This window comes from Engystomops pustulosus, chromosome 11, assembly GCF_040894005.1.
Source record: "Engystomops pustulosus chromosome 11, aEngPut4.maternal, whole genome shotgun sequence".
NCBI classification, from domain to species: Eukaryota; Metazoa; Chordata; class Amphibia; order Anura; family Leptodactylidae; genus Engystomops; species Engystomops pustulosus.
The window spans coordinates 31,087,060-31,104,664 of record NC_092421.1 but is presented as its reverse complement, the minus strand read 5'-3'; the positions used below and the strand labels follow the sequence as shown (position 1 = coordinate 31,104,664).

Sequence of the window (17,605 nt, the reverse complement as noted above, 5' to 3'; positions counted from 1 at the left end):
AAGTTCCATGATCCTTTAGTTCTCAGTAACTCCTCCTACCACTTATGCGCTGCTCCCAGTGATGATGTAACAGGTTTTCTTGCTCTGTTACCATAGTAATGATGTGTAACTGCCATCACCACAACACTGGCCATACTGGATGCACTGCAACCAACCGACAACAGCCAAACATAGTGGTGATCACATGACCTGCCCAGGCAGGTGCAGGACATGTGATGTGGACATGTGACCAGCAGCCATCTTCTGTCCTGCAACGGACCGCACAGAGGAAATTAATGGATTGATTAAAGGGCCAGTAGCATTTTAATTCTTCATTACAGTCTATGTCACCAGCATTTTCTGCTAAGAGGAGCAAAATTTTAAATAACAACCAATTACACATTAGCTCAAATTTTGAGTGCCCATTTGTATATGAATTATGCTGATTCCTGGAATACCCCTTTCTAGTAAGACTCTAGTTTACCAAATTCACCTTTTTCATAAATAAATGTTAAATATATCAACCAAAATTTCCCAATATTCTCAAGTACAAAATGTAACAGAAAAACAAACTCAAAAACACTTGGGTAATTTACAGCCTTCTTTCTAAAGTTATTACCGGATAAAGTGACTGTCAAGGAGATATAGAAGCGTCCAGGCCTCCTTTACAACATCCTGGAGATCCTTACAACCTGATAAACTCTGACCTGCAGAATGTTCTGTGGTGACTTCAAAAGCCATTTGGTCACCTCCCCTCTGAATCTAGGGATTTGGAAACAAAGAACTGTTAAATATTCCTGGACTCTACACTCTCATTAACACTTTGCCCAATCCTGAATGACCCTCTGGACTAATTAATAAATGGGAGGTTCTGAAACCTGAACCAAACTGAGAAGTTATAAAACAATATGAAATATAGAAAATTAGGTTCACATTTTGGGGGCTGCTTGACAAGCTGAGTGTGTTCCCTATTTCTCCCACCTCCAGGGAATCAGGATTTACTTTAAGTTTGTAAGTTTCTGTTATTTTTTCCCCCTTTTTATTTTATAACTGTTTTGCCGTGTTGTGTGTCATTTTATTTTGTAATTCGTTTGTTTTTAATATCTTTTTTATGCACTGATCAACTTTTTGTAATTAAAGCTTTTCACTTTAATTTTGGTCCCTGTATGCTCTGCGAACTCGTAGCCTTGTGAAGTGTGGTTAGCTGTGTGACTGCTAGAGTGCTGAGTGTGCATGTCTAGTGGTGTGACAAGGTGATTGCTAGAGAGCTGTGTGACTGCATGTCTAGTGGTGTGACAAGGTGACTGATTGAGAAGCAGGAGTTGATGTAGAGTGGGATACTTATTGGTCCCAGTATAAATGCAATAAGTGGTGGCAGCGGGTCCTGGGGTACTGGAGCTGTATGAGGTGTGATTTATGCTCAATTTGTGTCCTGAGTGAAAGGCGAGCGCAAGTTTGAGTAGGCTAAATTAACCTGTACGGTTGCACCCCACATCACATGACGAGGCGGCGGCGTCCTCGCCGTCACAGTGACACATGCTGGTTTTGAAAAATTGCTTCTGAGGTTCTCGGAGGTCCCGCTGTAGGTCAGGGACAGTACCTTTTAGGAAGCAGAGTCAAAATGTGATCCGATATAGAGTGAACTGCGCGATTATGTATAAAGCTCTATTTCGGCGCGGGAGAAACAGACGGTCTCAGAGCAGCCGCATCAGCTGATAGAAACCTATGTTATCCTGCCTTCGTCAGGAAACCTACCTTGAGACTACTGTAGCTACACTGATGCAGGATGATATCTTGGTTACTCCCTGTGTTGAGTGGTTTTGCTGATAAAACAGATATAACATTATGATAATGAAGGTCTGTCCCTTCTATGGCTCCTTCAGCACTTGGTTCAGGGCTTCTTCTAGTTTGTGAGTTATTCTCTGCAGGAGAGGTTGATGTAATCCCTGGCTTGCGCCTGAAGGCAGAATAATCAATTGCTGCACCATCCCCCAGCTGCTGTGTATGAGTGATCCAGCTCAGGTTGATTAGTCATGTCTTGACTAACCTTCATTTGTAATTACAAGTTCCCGTGTGTAATGTGTTTATGTCCTCCAGCCCAGCTTTCCCAAGGTCCTGAATGTTATAATAGTTTTTTCAGCAAAACTTCTCAGCTCAGGGATTAACCAAGTTAAGATACTGCATCAGTGTACAGTAGCTACAGCATTCTCAAGGTATGTTTACTTCATACTGCATCAAATCAAATGGTAGGTTTCCTTTAAGCTGCAGTGTGAGATAGCAGGATAGTGTTGTGTGGTCTAAGTGATCCAGTCCACTCACTCTGACTGTAATACACCAGCACTCGTTATATGTATACATGTGTGGAAACCCACTGTAAATGCTGCTGCCCATTTATATACATGAACCAATTCATTAGAGTCATGTTGGGATGAGAGGGGATGTCCTCATTACTATTATCTCTAAAGGGGACTATCCTCTCCCTGTTTAGTCCCTGGATGAATAAAGTCACCCCCCTACAGTTGGATACCCTACACTATTTTTAGATAGTTTTCAATAGCATAAAAGAACCTGATAGTGTTCATTTTAATAGATCATAATAGATATTTTATATACTCGCCTCTTCCCTTGCTCATGATAATAATGTCTATTTGTGGTGGTTCACACCCATGAGTAGTCCTTAACACTGGCTTTTTCTTTTCTGGTATGGATCTTAAGACCACCACTGAGTGGATCATTAATATTAAGATCTCAGAAACCCATTTCTTTATACATCTCCTGTATAGAGAGACACATTATATTGTCCCTGTGATAACCCCCACCATAGACCTTACATTGATTTGTTAGAATGGCTTGGATCATTATACTTGACAGCATCACAATAAAATTGTCCTGAGCTAATAGATGTGAATGAGTTAGGTGGAGCGCGGCCAGTAATAAATATCCTCCTGACAGCGCAGGGCTCTCTCCTTGCCAGTAAATTGTCAGCTAGGCTTCAGAGTGAGGACATCAGCTGAATTACTAATCATTGCTGGCTGTGTATTCTCCCATATAATGCACAACCTCATTACTGTAAGAACTTTACTAACTGGTAATCGGTGCAGAGGATGGACCCAAACCCAGAGAACAGTAATAAAGATGATCGAAAATCAGGATCGAAAACTGTAAACCAAGCACACGGATATACTGGTGTGTGCGTCCTCTGCTTGGGTGAGATGATGGTAATCCAGAGTTCCTGCTTCTCGGCAAACAACTATGCTTGCTGATCATTTTTGAGTGCATTGCACTGGCTGGACTTTTTAAAGAAATGGCATATAGGCTGGTAGTAGGACTTGGCACTCCCATCCTCGTTATCAAGGAATCAGAAGCCAGACATTAGCAGAGCTTGGCTAGAAAGTCAGGTATTAATAGAGCCTGGAGCCCCTCAGGCTCATTTGCATAATTTTTAAAGGCTTTTTTGATTTTTAACAAGGACATAGGAAGCTTAAAATTAGAGCAGATCCTGCCGGGGGGCACACACACACTAGCATGTAAATGTGCAGGAGCAACAACGTTTCTGACTTTCCAGCCAAGCTCCGCTAATGTCTGGCTTCTGATTCCTTACTAACGGGGATGGGAGTGGCAAGTCCTACTACCAGCATATCTGCCATTTCTGAAAAAAAAAAGTCCAGCCCAGTGCACAGCCCTTAATGGAAACCTACCACCACATATATACCTATAAAGGTAGATTGGGTAGGTGGGTCTATAGGACAAGAGGATAGCCCTTTTAAGAGCTAATCCTCACGTCCCCGCAATCTTTTTATAACTTTTATTTCCCTAATATGCAGATTTTCTAAAGAGGCTGCTGGGGTGTGGAGTAGCCAGAGCTGCGGCTACTCTAATAATAAATAATAATAATTCTTTATTTATATAGTGCACACAGATTACGCAGCGCTGCACAGAGCTTGTCAAATCGGTCCTACGCCCCAGTAGCCTCTTTGATCCTTCTACCAAAAATCTTAGGAACGCAGCTATGAGGAGCTCCTCAAAAGGGCTATCCTCACATCAAATATATGCACCTACCACCCGATCTACATTTATAGGTAGATCCGTGGTGGTAGGTTTCCTTTAAAAATGCTCAGCAAGCATCGTTGTTTGCTGAGAAGCAAGAAATTCTGGATTACTGTCATCTCACCCATCTGAGCAACCTGGGTGATTTGTACATGTTCCAGGACTTTAGAAAAGGAAACCCATGTAATATTGAGCATATAAAGTATTGAGCATACAACACAGATGAAAGTAAAAGTTTTATCATTTTAATAGATATGTGACATGAATATATCAGACCATATAAATAGACATTGGTTTAGCGTATCGCACTGCAGGCCATGTTCTTGTACAGTAATAAGTTTACTCACTTATAATATTAATATTCCTATGGGAGGTAGTTCTGTCCTGAGTGATAATATAGCAGCACCATTGAAATACAATAGTCTATGCCTAAATAGAAATATACACAGCCTGGAAGATGAGTCTGTAAAATGTACTTATCCCTATTAAAAAAAATTACAATATTTCCACTATAAAATACTACGGATACCTAAAATATGACTCCATTGTTTTAACTGTGTCTTTTGTACTTCAAATACATATAGTAAATGATCATGCACACATTAAATTCAAATTTAGTATAGCAACTTATGATTCAGCTTACAATCTTTTTTTGTTTTTCATGACTTTGTGTGAAACGGCCATTGCAATACAAAAAATCAGATCAAAATTGCAAAGTACAGACCTGAATGTGGGTGAGATGGCGCCAGAAAGGGATAAATGATGCAAGGACTCCCGTACACTGCACTATGCTTTTTAAGATCTGACAGCACACAATCCCGCTTCTACGGTTTAAGACTGCATTCACACTGCTGTATGGGGGACGTATAAATGGCCTATATATATGTCTCCCATAGAGGGCAATGGGGACACGGCACCCTACGGCAGCACAAGTGCGGCATCGTACCGCTCTGTACCCCGTGAAAAGATAATACATGTCCTATCTCTTCACGGCATACGCCGCCGTGCGCCATGTTCCTCTGTGGAGAGGGGCGGGGGTGAGCAGCGGTGAGTGCTATGGTACAGCGGGCAACAGCGGTGTGAATGTAGCCTTTGTATGTCTGTTTGTGTGCAGCCAATGTGTACATGACTATACCTGTCAGCCTCACATCACTGGCCAACTATCTTACTATATGAGGTACTTGTCTCCCTCACCATGGCAGATATCCAGGGCCAGAAGGATCGGGTTGTTGGATTTAATTCACGCGTCATGTTTGAATTGCATGTACAAATGAACATTTGGGGTCATGGTGGTTTTTTTAAATTGTGAGGGTGGGATGGGATAATTTTTTTGTGAAAAAAAAACACAGCTAGCACCGATCGTGGGTGTTACCGGTAAGTGTTGCAATATGCAGCAAAGACTTACCGGCTATGGAGAGAGCTCAGCTCACGAGCCCTCTCCATGCACCCGCTCCCAGCATAAGGGGTTACATTTTTCACTTTTGTTTCATTGCAGCCAATTGGTAAAAAATCAAAAAGGTTTGCTCATTAATGTACACCTTACCCCCATCTTGACAGAAAAAAACCCCAGAAATGATGTTTTGCTAATTTATTAAAAACTGAAATGTCACACCGTCATAAGTTTTTTAGCTCCTTTAACAGCCATGAGTCTTCTTGGGAATGATGCAACAAGTTTCTCACCCCTGGATTTGAGGATCCTCTCCAGGTCCCTAAGGTTGGATGGTGAACATTCGTGGACGTCTGCCCAGTCTGAGGTCCAGAGCTCTCTGTCTGGAAGAGGCTTTCATCCAGGATATCTCTGTATTTGGCCACATTCTTTCCTTCCATGGTAACCAGTGGTCCTGTCCCTGCCCCCATAGCATGATGCTGCCACCACCATGTGTCACTGTTGGGATTGTATTTGGCAGGTGATGAGCAGCGCCTGGCTTTCTCCACACTTAACACTTAGAATTAATAACAAAATACTTCAATATTTGTCTCATCAGACCAGAGAATCTTTTTTTTTCCATAGTCTGGGAGTCATTCCTGTTCATGGGAGTCATTCATGTTTTTTTGCTAACTATATAGGCTTTCATTTGCACACTCTGCCATAAAGCCCAACTGATGGCTTTTCTATACTGCATCTCTGGAGCTCAGTCACAATAATCTTGGGATTCTTCTATGCCTCTCTCTCCAAGGCTCCACTCCCACAATTGCTTAGTTTGGCTGGACGGCCAAGTAGAGGAAGACTTGTGGTCGTCCCAAACTTGTTCCATTTAAGGATTATTGAGGCCACTGTGCTCCTAGGGACCTTGAGTGCTGCAGAAATTCTTTTGTAACCTTGGCCATGTCTGTGTCTTGTCTCTGAGCTCCTTGGGCAGTTCCTAAAACCTCATGATTCTCATGTGCTGTGACATGTACTGTGAGATGTGAAGTCTTATATAGACGGGTCTGTGCCATTCCTAAACAAGTCCAATCAGTTTAAGTAAACACAGCTGTCCATTGAAGGAGCAGAACCATCTCAAGGAGAATCAGAAGGAAATGGACAGCATGTGAGTTAAATATGAGTGTCACAGCAAGGGGTCTGAATACTTATGACCATGGGATATTTCAGTTTTTCTCTTTTAAAATGGGGTGCAGAGTGTATATTACCAATTGGCTGCGATTGGCTTTGAAACAAAGAGTCAAAAACACAGCGTGTTAACTCACCCTTATAAATGCCTAAACTATTCAGAGGGGTCTAGCAGTGACTTACTTTTGATGACCAATAATGCCCCAAAGGGAAAAAGAAGAGAGAATGGATCACAAGGAACAGGGAATTTAGAATTCAAATAATCCAATAGTCTCTCCTCAAGTAACAGAATGTAACCAGATTTGCTACACTGTGGCTGCAGCTTAGAAAATAACTTCATTGTTATAAGTTTTTAATAGGATATTTGCGCCAAACAGAAATAAAATCAAAAAACCTAACGAGGAAACTAAAGTCCACCTACTGCCCAATAAAAGCATTAATTGAATACTGAAAATGGCACTGTGGTACTATATGTTAAGTCTTTGTATAGTACTGATCAGATACTTTGGCTAATAGTATTGGCGTGATAATGTTAAAAGAGGATTTTCAGTACTAGGATTCTGATGTGTCCTCAGGATACTGGCAGCTCCCCCAATCAGGTGACGGTATCAGCCTCAACGCTACCAAAAGCAGTGCCATACACCATATAGTGGCTGTTCTTGGTATTGCACCTTTGTTCATTTCTTTTTACATAGACTGCTTCAGACTACCCTGGTCATTTCATGAATCCCACACTGTGCATTGTCCAGTTTCATGGACCGACCACAGTGCACTGGACTCTGTACACCATAGCTATAGATGATGCTAGGAGTCCCTTCTTCCCTTTGTGTGGAAGCAGGGACTCCTATATCACTATATTGCATGGGGTCCCGTCCTCTACATTGTGGTGAGTCTGTGAAAGCGGACACTACACAGTCCAGGATTCACAGACCGATCAGGTTAATCTGAAACTGCACTAGGATGAACAATGGACATGTGACAAATGGGTGCCCATCTGAAAAATGCAGTGGCACTGACCAGGGAACCCCAACTGCTAAAAACATCTCACCAGCAGGATTGCCACATGTCAGTCCACCACCGCTCTCACTTAGGATAAAGCATCAATATCATAATCCTGGAAAACCCCTTTAATTCTCATTAGTGTTAACTACCACGTAGAGACTTCTGTTCTTGCACCCATTCCTGTATGAGCTGATGAGCTATAGCAAACTTAGGGGGCACCCAGACTGGCAACGTCCCATCTGGTAGCTTGGAAGGCATCATCTTTACTTGTAGCGCTTCCATCACCTCTTCCAGGGTGAACCATCGGGCGTCTGCTATCTCTGCTCTGTTGATTTCAAGCTGTAAGGAAATAAATGGTCACTACATCAGAGCCCAGTAATACAATTTTAGCTAGTAATAGTAAGAATCACACAGTCAGATATGCATGAAAAATTGGAGCTTTATAGTAGTCTCATGTGATGAGGCAGAAATAGCCGGACAAAATTGCAGTAACACGGGAACTGGTTCTGTCACTGGTTACATAGTATGTCCACATTAGGCAAATATTTCTTACCTTGTCATCCTTGACCGTGGCCTGACATGCCAGCATCAGTGAGCTGCTAGGAAATGGCCAATGCTGAGATCCCGAATATCTGATGGTATCCACCACCAAACCAACTTCTTCAGCTACTTCTCTCCGAACTGTCTCCTCCAGCGTCTCCCCTAAACCCCAGGAAATACCAAGCAACAGTCAAAATTCTGCCCCCTAGGACAAACTCCATCAAAAAAAACTTTTATTAAGAAAAAGATCTTACTAAATAGTTACTGTCTTATAGTTCAAAGTCAGGAGAACCCAGCGCTGCCAGACTCCTGACTGCTATCCTGGAGATCTGGTGAAGCTCTCTCCCTCTCCTAGCCATCAGGACAAGAGTATTAGTGATGGGTTCTAAGTGAACGAGCCATCTCTTTTCAGTGAACGAAAAAAGTCTGACCCCAGCCCCAGAATCCATGTCCCTTTTTTACATAAAAAAACCAAAGTGGCCTAATTAGGTTTTAGCAGCCGAACAGATAATCCATATAATACAGGCAGTCCCCGGGTTACGTACAAGATAGGGTCTGTAGGTTTGTTCTTAAGTTGACTTTGTATTTAAGTCAGAACTGTATATTTTATCATTGTAATCCCAGACAGAACTTTTTTGGTCTCTGTGAAAATTGGATTTTAAAAATGTTGGTTTGTCATAAGAATCAATATTAACACTAAAGCTTCATTACAGACACCTGTGATATCTGTTATAGCTGTTTATTGTAGCCTAGGGCTAAAGTACAATAAATTACCAATATCCAGAGGTCCGTTTGTAACTATGGGTCATATGTAAGTCGAGTGTTCTTAAGTAGGGGACCGCCTGTATATTTAAAGGGGTATTCCAGGTATCAGCATAATTTATATACAAATGGGCACTTAAAATATAAGCTACTATGTAATTAGTTGTTATTTAAAATGTTGCTCCCCTTAGCAGAAAAATGCTGGTGACATAGACTGTAATGAAGAATTAAAATGCTACTGGCCCTTTAATAAGTCCCTTAATTTCCTCCGTGCGGTCCGTTGCAGAGCAGATACAGGACTGAAGATGGCCGCTGGTCACATGTCCACATTACATGTCCTGCACCTGCCTGGGCAGGGTCATGTGATCACCACTAAGTTTGGCTGTAGTCGGTGTAGTCGGTGATGTGCAGTGATGACAGTTACACACATCATTACTATGGTAACAGAGCAGGACAGTCTGTTATATCATCACTGGGGGCAGAGCATAAGAGGTAGGAGGAGTTACTGAGAACTAAAGGATCATGGGACTTGTAGTTTCCAGTGGCGGCCATCTTAGTGATAACTCCATCAAAAATTTTGTAAATCAGAAAATCAAACTATTTAAGCTCCGTTTTGTGACTAATGACATTGAGTATTGTTGTATTCATTTATTTATAGCATCATGGGTTTTTTTGTCAGACGTTCATATTCCCGGAATACCCCTTTAATAGGGATCCAGAGGAGTCGCTCTTTTTAGCGAGCTGAGTCCAATGAACCAACAGGCCGTCTGACTGCCCATCACTAATGAGTATTACTGCAGTACCTACAGGGATGTCAGAAACATGTGACTGGTCACATGCTTCCTGCCTCACTGCAAGGTCCTTAAAGGACTCCAGGCTCTATAGGTGTTAATGAAACCTGGAGCCCCTCAGGCTTATTTACATACAGTCTTCCATCCTGGTGGTAGATCACCTTTAAACCTTTTCATGCTGCCAGGGAATAGGGTAAAAGGAGAAGTTTGAGCTGGGACTGGGTATGGAGAAGAGCTGTGTGTGACTGAATGGATGGATGTAGGATTGTTCAGGGTGTTCTCATGTGACTGAATGACTGGAGTGAGTGAATGGATGTAACGGAAATGTGTGTTAATAGATATAGCAGAGTTATGAGTTAGTGGCTGTAGAAAGCTTAGTGTGGGTGAATGCATGTAGCAGAGCTCTGTCTGCTGTGCTTGTGTGTGACAATTTGATTTGGTGTAAGGCTACATTCACATGACCGTATGGAGGACGTATATACGGCCGATATACGTCCTCCACAGACGGCAATGGGCGCACGGCGCCCTACTGGAGCAGTACGGGGCACCGTACCGCGCCGTACCCGGGAAAAAGATAGGACCTGTCCTATCTTTTCCCGTAATACGGGGCCGTGCGCCATGTATCTCTATGGAGAGGGGCGGGGGTGAGCTGCGCTCACCTCCTCCTCCTCTCCCCATGCACTGCCGTTGCCCGCTACGGTACGGTACGGGCGTGCAACGGCAGTGTGAATGTAGATATATTTTTTTTCCTTTTTTTTGGTTACCTAATCTGGGGTGCGTATTATAGTCTCAAATCTATTGTAACTCAATTAGCAAAGTAAGAGATGGCAAATCATAACAGGGTCAAAATATTGCACCCAGAATGTAACCCTTATTTCGAATTTTTAAATTCTAAAATTATGAAACGGGGACTTCATCTACACACTAGAAAGAAAGAAGGGCGATGAATCATATTACTCAAAATACATTATTACAATTTCCAGGGGCTGTGTTAGTGTATGGGATTTAAAGGGATTGTGTCTTCAGTGAAAGAGATGCACCCAACACCCACAGCAAACAGCTACTGTATATACTCGAGTATAAGCCGACCCGAGTATAAGCCGAAACTCCTAATTCTACCACCAAAAACTGGGAAAACCTATTGACTCGAGGGTGTAGTATGCAGCCAGCCAGCCCCATGTAGCATACAGCCAGCCAGCCCCATGTAGCATACAGCCAGCCAACCCCCCCCCCAATGTAGTATACAGCCAGGCAGCAACCCCAATGTAGTATACAGCCAGGCAGCCACCCAATATAGTATACAGCCAGGCAGCCCCCTCAATGTAGTATACAGCCAGGCAGCCCCCTCAATGTAGTATACAGCCGGCAGCCCCCTCAATGTAGTATACAGCCAGCCAGCCCCCTCAATATAGAATACAGCCAGGCAGCCCCCTCAATATAGTATACAGCCAGCCAGCCCCCTCAATATAGTATACAGCCAGGCAGCCCCCCCCCAATGTAGTATACAGCCAGGCAGCCCCCCCCCCAATGTAGTTTACAGCCCCCCCCAATGTAGTATACAGCCAGGCAGCCCCCCCAATGTAGTATACAGGCAGCCCCTGCCAAAAAAAATTAAAAACTTAATACTCACCCTCCGGTGTCCGGATCGTTGGCGCGGGTCCCGATGTTCAGCGCGCGGCTCCCGATCTTCGGCGCAGGTCCCGGCGGCTCCTCTTCTCTCTTCTTTCTTCTCTGCTCTCTCGCCGGCAGAGTCGCATCCATACGATCTGCGGCGGGCGCACACTATAATGTAGCGGTGTCGCCGATGATGACATCATCAGCGGTGACACCGCCGCATCATAGTGTGCGCCCGCCGCATATCGCATGGATGCGACTCTGCTGGCGAGAGAGCAGAAAAGAAAGAAGAGGAGCCGCCGGGACCTGCGCCGAAGATCGGGAGCCGCGGGCTGAACATCGGGACCCGCGCCAACGATCCGGACACCGGAGGGTGAGTATTAAGTTTTTTATTTTTTACTTGACTCGTGTAGAAGCCGAGGGGAGTTTTTTCAGCACATTTTTTGTGCTGAAAAACTCGGCTTATACACGAGTATATACGGTAATCTTGCTGGGGAAATGTAAATCCATGTAAATTAGAAATTCCAACATTTAAGATGCTGGTAATTTTTTGGGGTATATGGGGGGTAAAAACCTCTAATAAAAATTACCTGATTTAAAAATAAATGTAAGATACCGGTAGATAATAAATAAAGCTTACCAATTTCACAGAAGCCAGCGAGTGCAGTGTACATGCCAGCAGGAAAACTCTCCTGGTGAGCCAGCAAGCAGCGCCTTCTGCTGGACACAAGGGTGATCACCACTGGAGACATCTAGGCAATTATAACAAGTTATAGTAAGTTTATAGACCCTTCATCTATGTGCTTAACATATCTGCTCATAGTAAAGGCATCTATTTTAGGTGGAAGGTTTTCTGTCCCAGATAGAATCTCCTAAATCTATTAGAGGTATATGAAGTGCCATGGACATTGAAAAACTACAGTACTCCACCACTAAATACTGCATAGAACAAGCATTCATAATGGGAGAAGGAAAAAAAATGAAGCCAAAGACATTTAGAAGTATTGCAATAAGTTCAATGGGGCACATTTACTTACCTGGTCCAGTCGCGATTCCGCAGCTCGTTGTCCGACGCTGATTCTGGTCTGACGGGATTCACTAAGGTCGTGCGCCCAATATCCAGGTGTCGCTGGTGCGCCGAGGTCCACCGGAGTTCACCCTCTTCTTCCCGGTAAATGTAAGTGCTGATCTTGCGACACAAATTTAATTTCCGTAGTTTTTCCGAATCAGTCGGGTCGTCCGCCGGCCACGCCCCCCGATTTCTGTCGCGTGAAAGCCGGCGCCGTTGCGACACAATCCGATCATGTGTGCCAAAATCCCGAGGCAATTCGCCGCAAATCGGAAATATTTGTGAAACCTGATGAAAGTGCGTTGTTCGTTCGTAAATGTGCCCCAATGTGTTTTCTACGGTTTTTACAAGACTTCGGTCTTAAAGGGAAACTGTCACCAGATTTCATCCTACTAAACTGCTAGCATGTGAAATGTCATTTGTAGAATTCTCTCTTTTGTGTGAAATATCACCCATTTATCTATAAAAAAAAATTATCCTCCACAATCGGGCAAATATGACTCTTCTTACTTAATTTTCACATGAGTCAGCTTCAGTGGTTGAAGGGGTTGTGTCACTTCAGACACCACTATCTTTGGTTCTACAGTATCTAGAAACATGTTTTTGTGTCATATTAAAGAAGCAGATGTTGCCTTTCAAATCACATTGGGCTCATAGTTCTGTGAGCTACAGGACTGGAAATACAGGCAGCTAAAGACATTGGGGCTCATTTACTAAGGGCCGCGCTGCTCATTTTCATCTGATTGTGCACCTTTTTTTGGGGATTATATGGCTTGGACAGGTATTTAAGAAGTGTCTGCCCTGGGATTTTGGCGCATGCAATCCTTTTGTGTCGCAGCTGCGCTGGCTTCCCTGCGACACAATTTAGGGGGCGTGCCATTGGACGATCCGATCCTGCCATCAGCGCAGGATTTAACTTTCAAATTGTGTCGCAAGCCCTAGCCCTAACATACACCACTAAAAAGATTTTGAACTCTGTCGGGCCTGAGCGGGGAAGCGACACATTCGTGATATCGGACGCACGATCTCAGTGAATCTCGCCACAGTGCATTACAGACGGACAATGCACTTTCGGTGAACTCCAGCGACCGAGTAAGTAAATGTGCCCCATATTTGTAAATGCCCGTGGCAGATAAAGATCCAGTTCCTGTCTATTTTTACCTGCTTCTATGACCAGTTCTGTAGCTCACAGAACCATAAGCTTGGGATATGAAAGATGAGATTCTTATCTTTAATATGACACAAAAAGATTGTTTTTATGTAATATAGAACAGAAGATAGGCGCTTCTGAAGTGACAATCCCCCTGCGACCACTAAACTTGACTCATCTCGTGAGAAAAGTCAATTATTCCTCACTTTAGGTTAGTTTTCAAATAGATAAATGGGTGAGATTTCACATAAAAGTGGGAATTTTACCCAGGGGGGTGGTAGTTTACTGGGGTAAAGGTTCCCTTTTAGTGTTAGGACATCACTAGTGGCTTCTCTGGGGTAAGATAAATGCCAACCATCAAATGTTCTTTATTGTTCATGGATTACAGGCGAGATTAAAAATAATTTAATTAATTATATCATTTTTTCAACTGACCTGTGGGTAGTAGATGATCCCATTGGAAGGACACACACGCTTACTTCCTGAGACATTCTTCTGGGTTGGCTTTCCTGATTTGCTGCAGTACTGATGCATGTCATGCCAGCGTAAAAGAGACTGCGCCTGTGAGCCAAAAGCTTCAGGTAAGTCCAGAGTTATCCACTGTATAATCACATTATTCAGTACAGATATGGAAACTGGTCATATATCTCAAAGTCCAAGATAGAGATCTCCTATATGATCTATTATTAGTAAGAACTTGTCTTCAGAGGAGATAAAGTTTCTACACAAACATAACCGGGGGTTCTTTACTGTAAGAGCAGTGAAATTAATGGTAAATAATATGATAAATTGTATATGATAGATTAATGGAAAGGAGACTCCCAAGATATTAGGCTAAACTGGAGGAGGAGGGAAGGAGTAACAGGGGTGACATCACTGCCTCTGACCATGTGACCAGCCTCATTTACATAATAAATAAAATATGATTTTAGAATGATTAATGTATGAAATAACTAGATAAAGGCTGGGATGGAATCCGTGTGAGCTGCTCCAACAGGTAGTAGTGAGAGGACTAGTGACAGAGACCTGATGACAGGTGTCCTTTAAGTGACAAAACCTGCCAGACCTCTTTTTAAGGTATAATGTAGACCACAGAGCAGACACATTTTTAATAATAATGGATACCCCAGAGCATTTTTGAGAAGAAAAAAATAAATAGCCTGTCATCACTCTTTTCCTCCTCCTCCCTGCCCCACATTTAACGCTCTGTATTAAAGGGGTATTCTGGTAATATGAATGTCTGATACAAAACCTCACAATGCTACAAGTAAATAAATATAACATAACTCAATGTCATTAGTCACAAAATGGAACTTAAATAGTTTGATTTTACAATTCACTAAATGTTATGGGCTTTCTAAAGTTAGCAGAGTTATTAAGTCCCATGATCCTTTAGTTCTCAGTAACTCCTCCTCCCTGTTATGCTCCCAGTGATGATGTAACAGACTGTCCTGCTTTGTTACCATAGTAATAATGTGTAACTGCTATCACGGCACATTACCGCACTGTAATAATGTCTCACCACAACACCGGCCATACTGGATGCACTGCAACCAACCAATTACAGCTAAACAGTGGTGATCACATGACCGGCCCAGGCAGGTGCAGGACATGTGACGTGGACATGTGACCAGCAGCCATCTTCTCTCCTTCGTCTCCTCCGCGTGGAGAAAATCAACAGACTGATTAAAGGGCCAATAGCATTTTAATTCTTTTATTATAGTCTATGTCCACAGCAAAAATTTAAATAATTAATTACATATAAGCTTATATTTTAAGGACCCATTTGTATGTGAATAATGCTGATTCCTGGAATACCCCTTTAACACTTTCTGTATGTACCAGTCTCGGGACCCAGAGCAAAGTGGCATGGAGCAGAAGAGGTGAGTACACCTGACAAGTACTCAACACTCCCAGCTCCTCGCCTTCTCTGGTTCCTCATCTCTCCTGCTCCAGGCCCCTGCATCGAAGGGCAATACCATCAGTGACGGAGACATTCGCTGGTTTCTCATGTTTCCTGGCAGGAGGCTGCGGTCTGCACCTGAGGCACTATAGTCCACCTACCTATCCCGGGCCACAGGCTGTGTGCCCCTGATCTACACAATGGGGCAGATTTACTTCCCTGGTCCATTCGCGATCCAGCGCGCATTCTCTGCGGTGGATTCGGGTCTTCCCGCGATTCACTAAGGCAGTTCCTCCGACGTCCACCAGGTGTCGCTGCTGCGTTGAATGCACTGGAGTTCACCAAGTCGGGACGAGTGAAGGTAAGCGCGTGTTGAGCGACTCTTTTTTTAAATGCGGCGGTTTTTCCGAATCCGTCGGGATTTCGTTCGCCCACGCCCACCGATTTCTGTCATGTGCATGCCAGCGCCTATGCGCCATAATCCGATCGCGTGCGTCAAAATCCCGGGGCAATTCAGGAAAAATTGGCGCATATCGGAAATATTAGGGTAACACGTCGGGAAAACGCGAATCAGGCCCTTAGTAAATGACCCCCAATGTCTTATAGAGTGCATATAGATTTCTCTTTGTATTAAAATCCCAGTGAAGGCTTTTAAAGTAAAATTCACTACAAAACTGTAAAACCACCAAATTATTGCAGAGATCGGTATCCAGTACATAGAGTAAGTTATACTGGCCTGATATTTGCACAGAGATTGCTAATCTTTCAGTTAACCACTGGTTTATAAAATGGGTGTAACAAGACTGTCCCTTCCATTGCTGAGACGCTTCTCTGAAAACCACAGATCATAGGATGCATTCGCTCCCCCACCAGATGTACATGATGTAAAGGCTGTGAAACACTTTGCTTGCACTTTTTTATAAAAATGTACAGCCTCTGGGAGTATTTGATCTACCCTTGTGGATGATCTCTGTCATTCCTCATCATGGCCTTATGTATGAGCAGACATGAGCACTCATACAAGCCTGGGCAAGATGAAAATTCACCCATTGTGCTCCCCCTTCAAAGATTTGTGCCCTGGGCAGTAGTAGATTTCTGTTCCAGCAGGTCCTTACACCTTAGGAAAGAATGACACATTTAGGACACTGCTGTAGTTTTCTTGGGGGCAGGTAACTGTCCCCCGTTGGGACTTGTAAAGCTATTCATCATCCAGGTATGCTAACCAATGTGTCTGCTAACCTACTAACCCATAAAATAGAACGTACTCAGAATCCACTACGTGATGTAATGCACATGGCCATGGAACACAAGCCGGAGACTCCCATCTTTATTTAGGATTCTAAGCTTAGGTAAGGAGCAGGTTATTGCCCATACCGTGCACCATTTCACAATAGAGCAAGTCAAATGGGGCTTTTTAACTTCCATTTAAATTCTCATAGAGTATTTTTGGACGATCAATCCTTACATACTCCAGCCTATGTGAAAGGAATTAAAGAATCTGGAGATAGAGTCATATTTATAGAAACTTTTACTGCACATTTTTACCATTCTAAAACTAATTTCCCTCAAATGAATATATGTTGGGTAACTACAAAGTAGCAGAATTTTTCCTATATTACATATTATTAGATATGAGACACCTTACTGTAAGCCGTACGGCAGATTTGGTCATACAAAAAAGGAGAAATATATTTTACACCAATTAAATATTCCTTGTTGGTCACACACGTGCACAGCACACACAGCCCTGCTACATCCATTCACTTACTCAGGACAGCTATATTGATTTACTCACACAAACACACTCAACAATGCTATATACACACATGATCCCACCCAGCACTGCTATACACACACACATTAAGCGATGCTATACATACAAACACACTCTATACTGCTATATACACACATGAACACACTCATCACAGCTATGTACACACAAACACACACAATCAGCACTGCTATGCACACACACAGCAGTTTTGTACACAGATACTCAGCACAACTATAAACACACACTCACACTCAGCACTACTATAAACACACTCACACAAACCGCAGTGTCTTTTCTATCCCCATCCCCTGAAAACAAGAGAGGGTTTAAGGACCTTGCAGTGATGCAGGAAGCATGTGATAAGTCACATGGTTTTGACATCACTATAGGTCTTACAGAAACACTTTTTGAGATGTCAGAAGA

At 43.1% G+C, this 17,605-nt stretch overlaps 1 protein-coding gene across 2 annotated transcripts in view; it reads right to left on the bottom strand.

Moving 5' to 3' along the window:
* Positions 1-4,249: 4,249 nt before the first annotated feature.
* The window catches only part of NUDT13 (nudix hydrolase 13), a 33,640-nt gene continuing 20,284 nt past the window's right edge, over positions 4,250-17,605 (bottom strand). For both annotated transcript variants that reach the window (XM_072130053.1, XM_072130054.1), the window contains 4 exons: positions 13,941-14,066; positions 11,927-12,038; positions 8,133-8,281; positions 4,250-7,918 (listed from right to left, as the gene is read on the bottom strand). In XM_072130053.1, the coding sequence (XP_071986154.1) occupies positions 7,721-7,918; positions 8,133-8,281; positions 11,927-12,038; positions 13,941-14,066 (585 nt within the window). In that variant the 3' untranslated portion in view covers positions 4,250-7,720. The remainder of the gene's footprint in view (positions 7,919-8,132; positions 8,282-11,926; positions 12,039-13,940; positions 14,067-17,605) is intronic.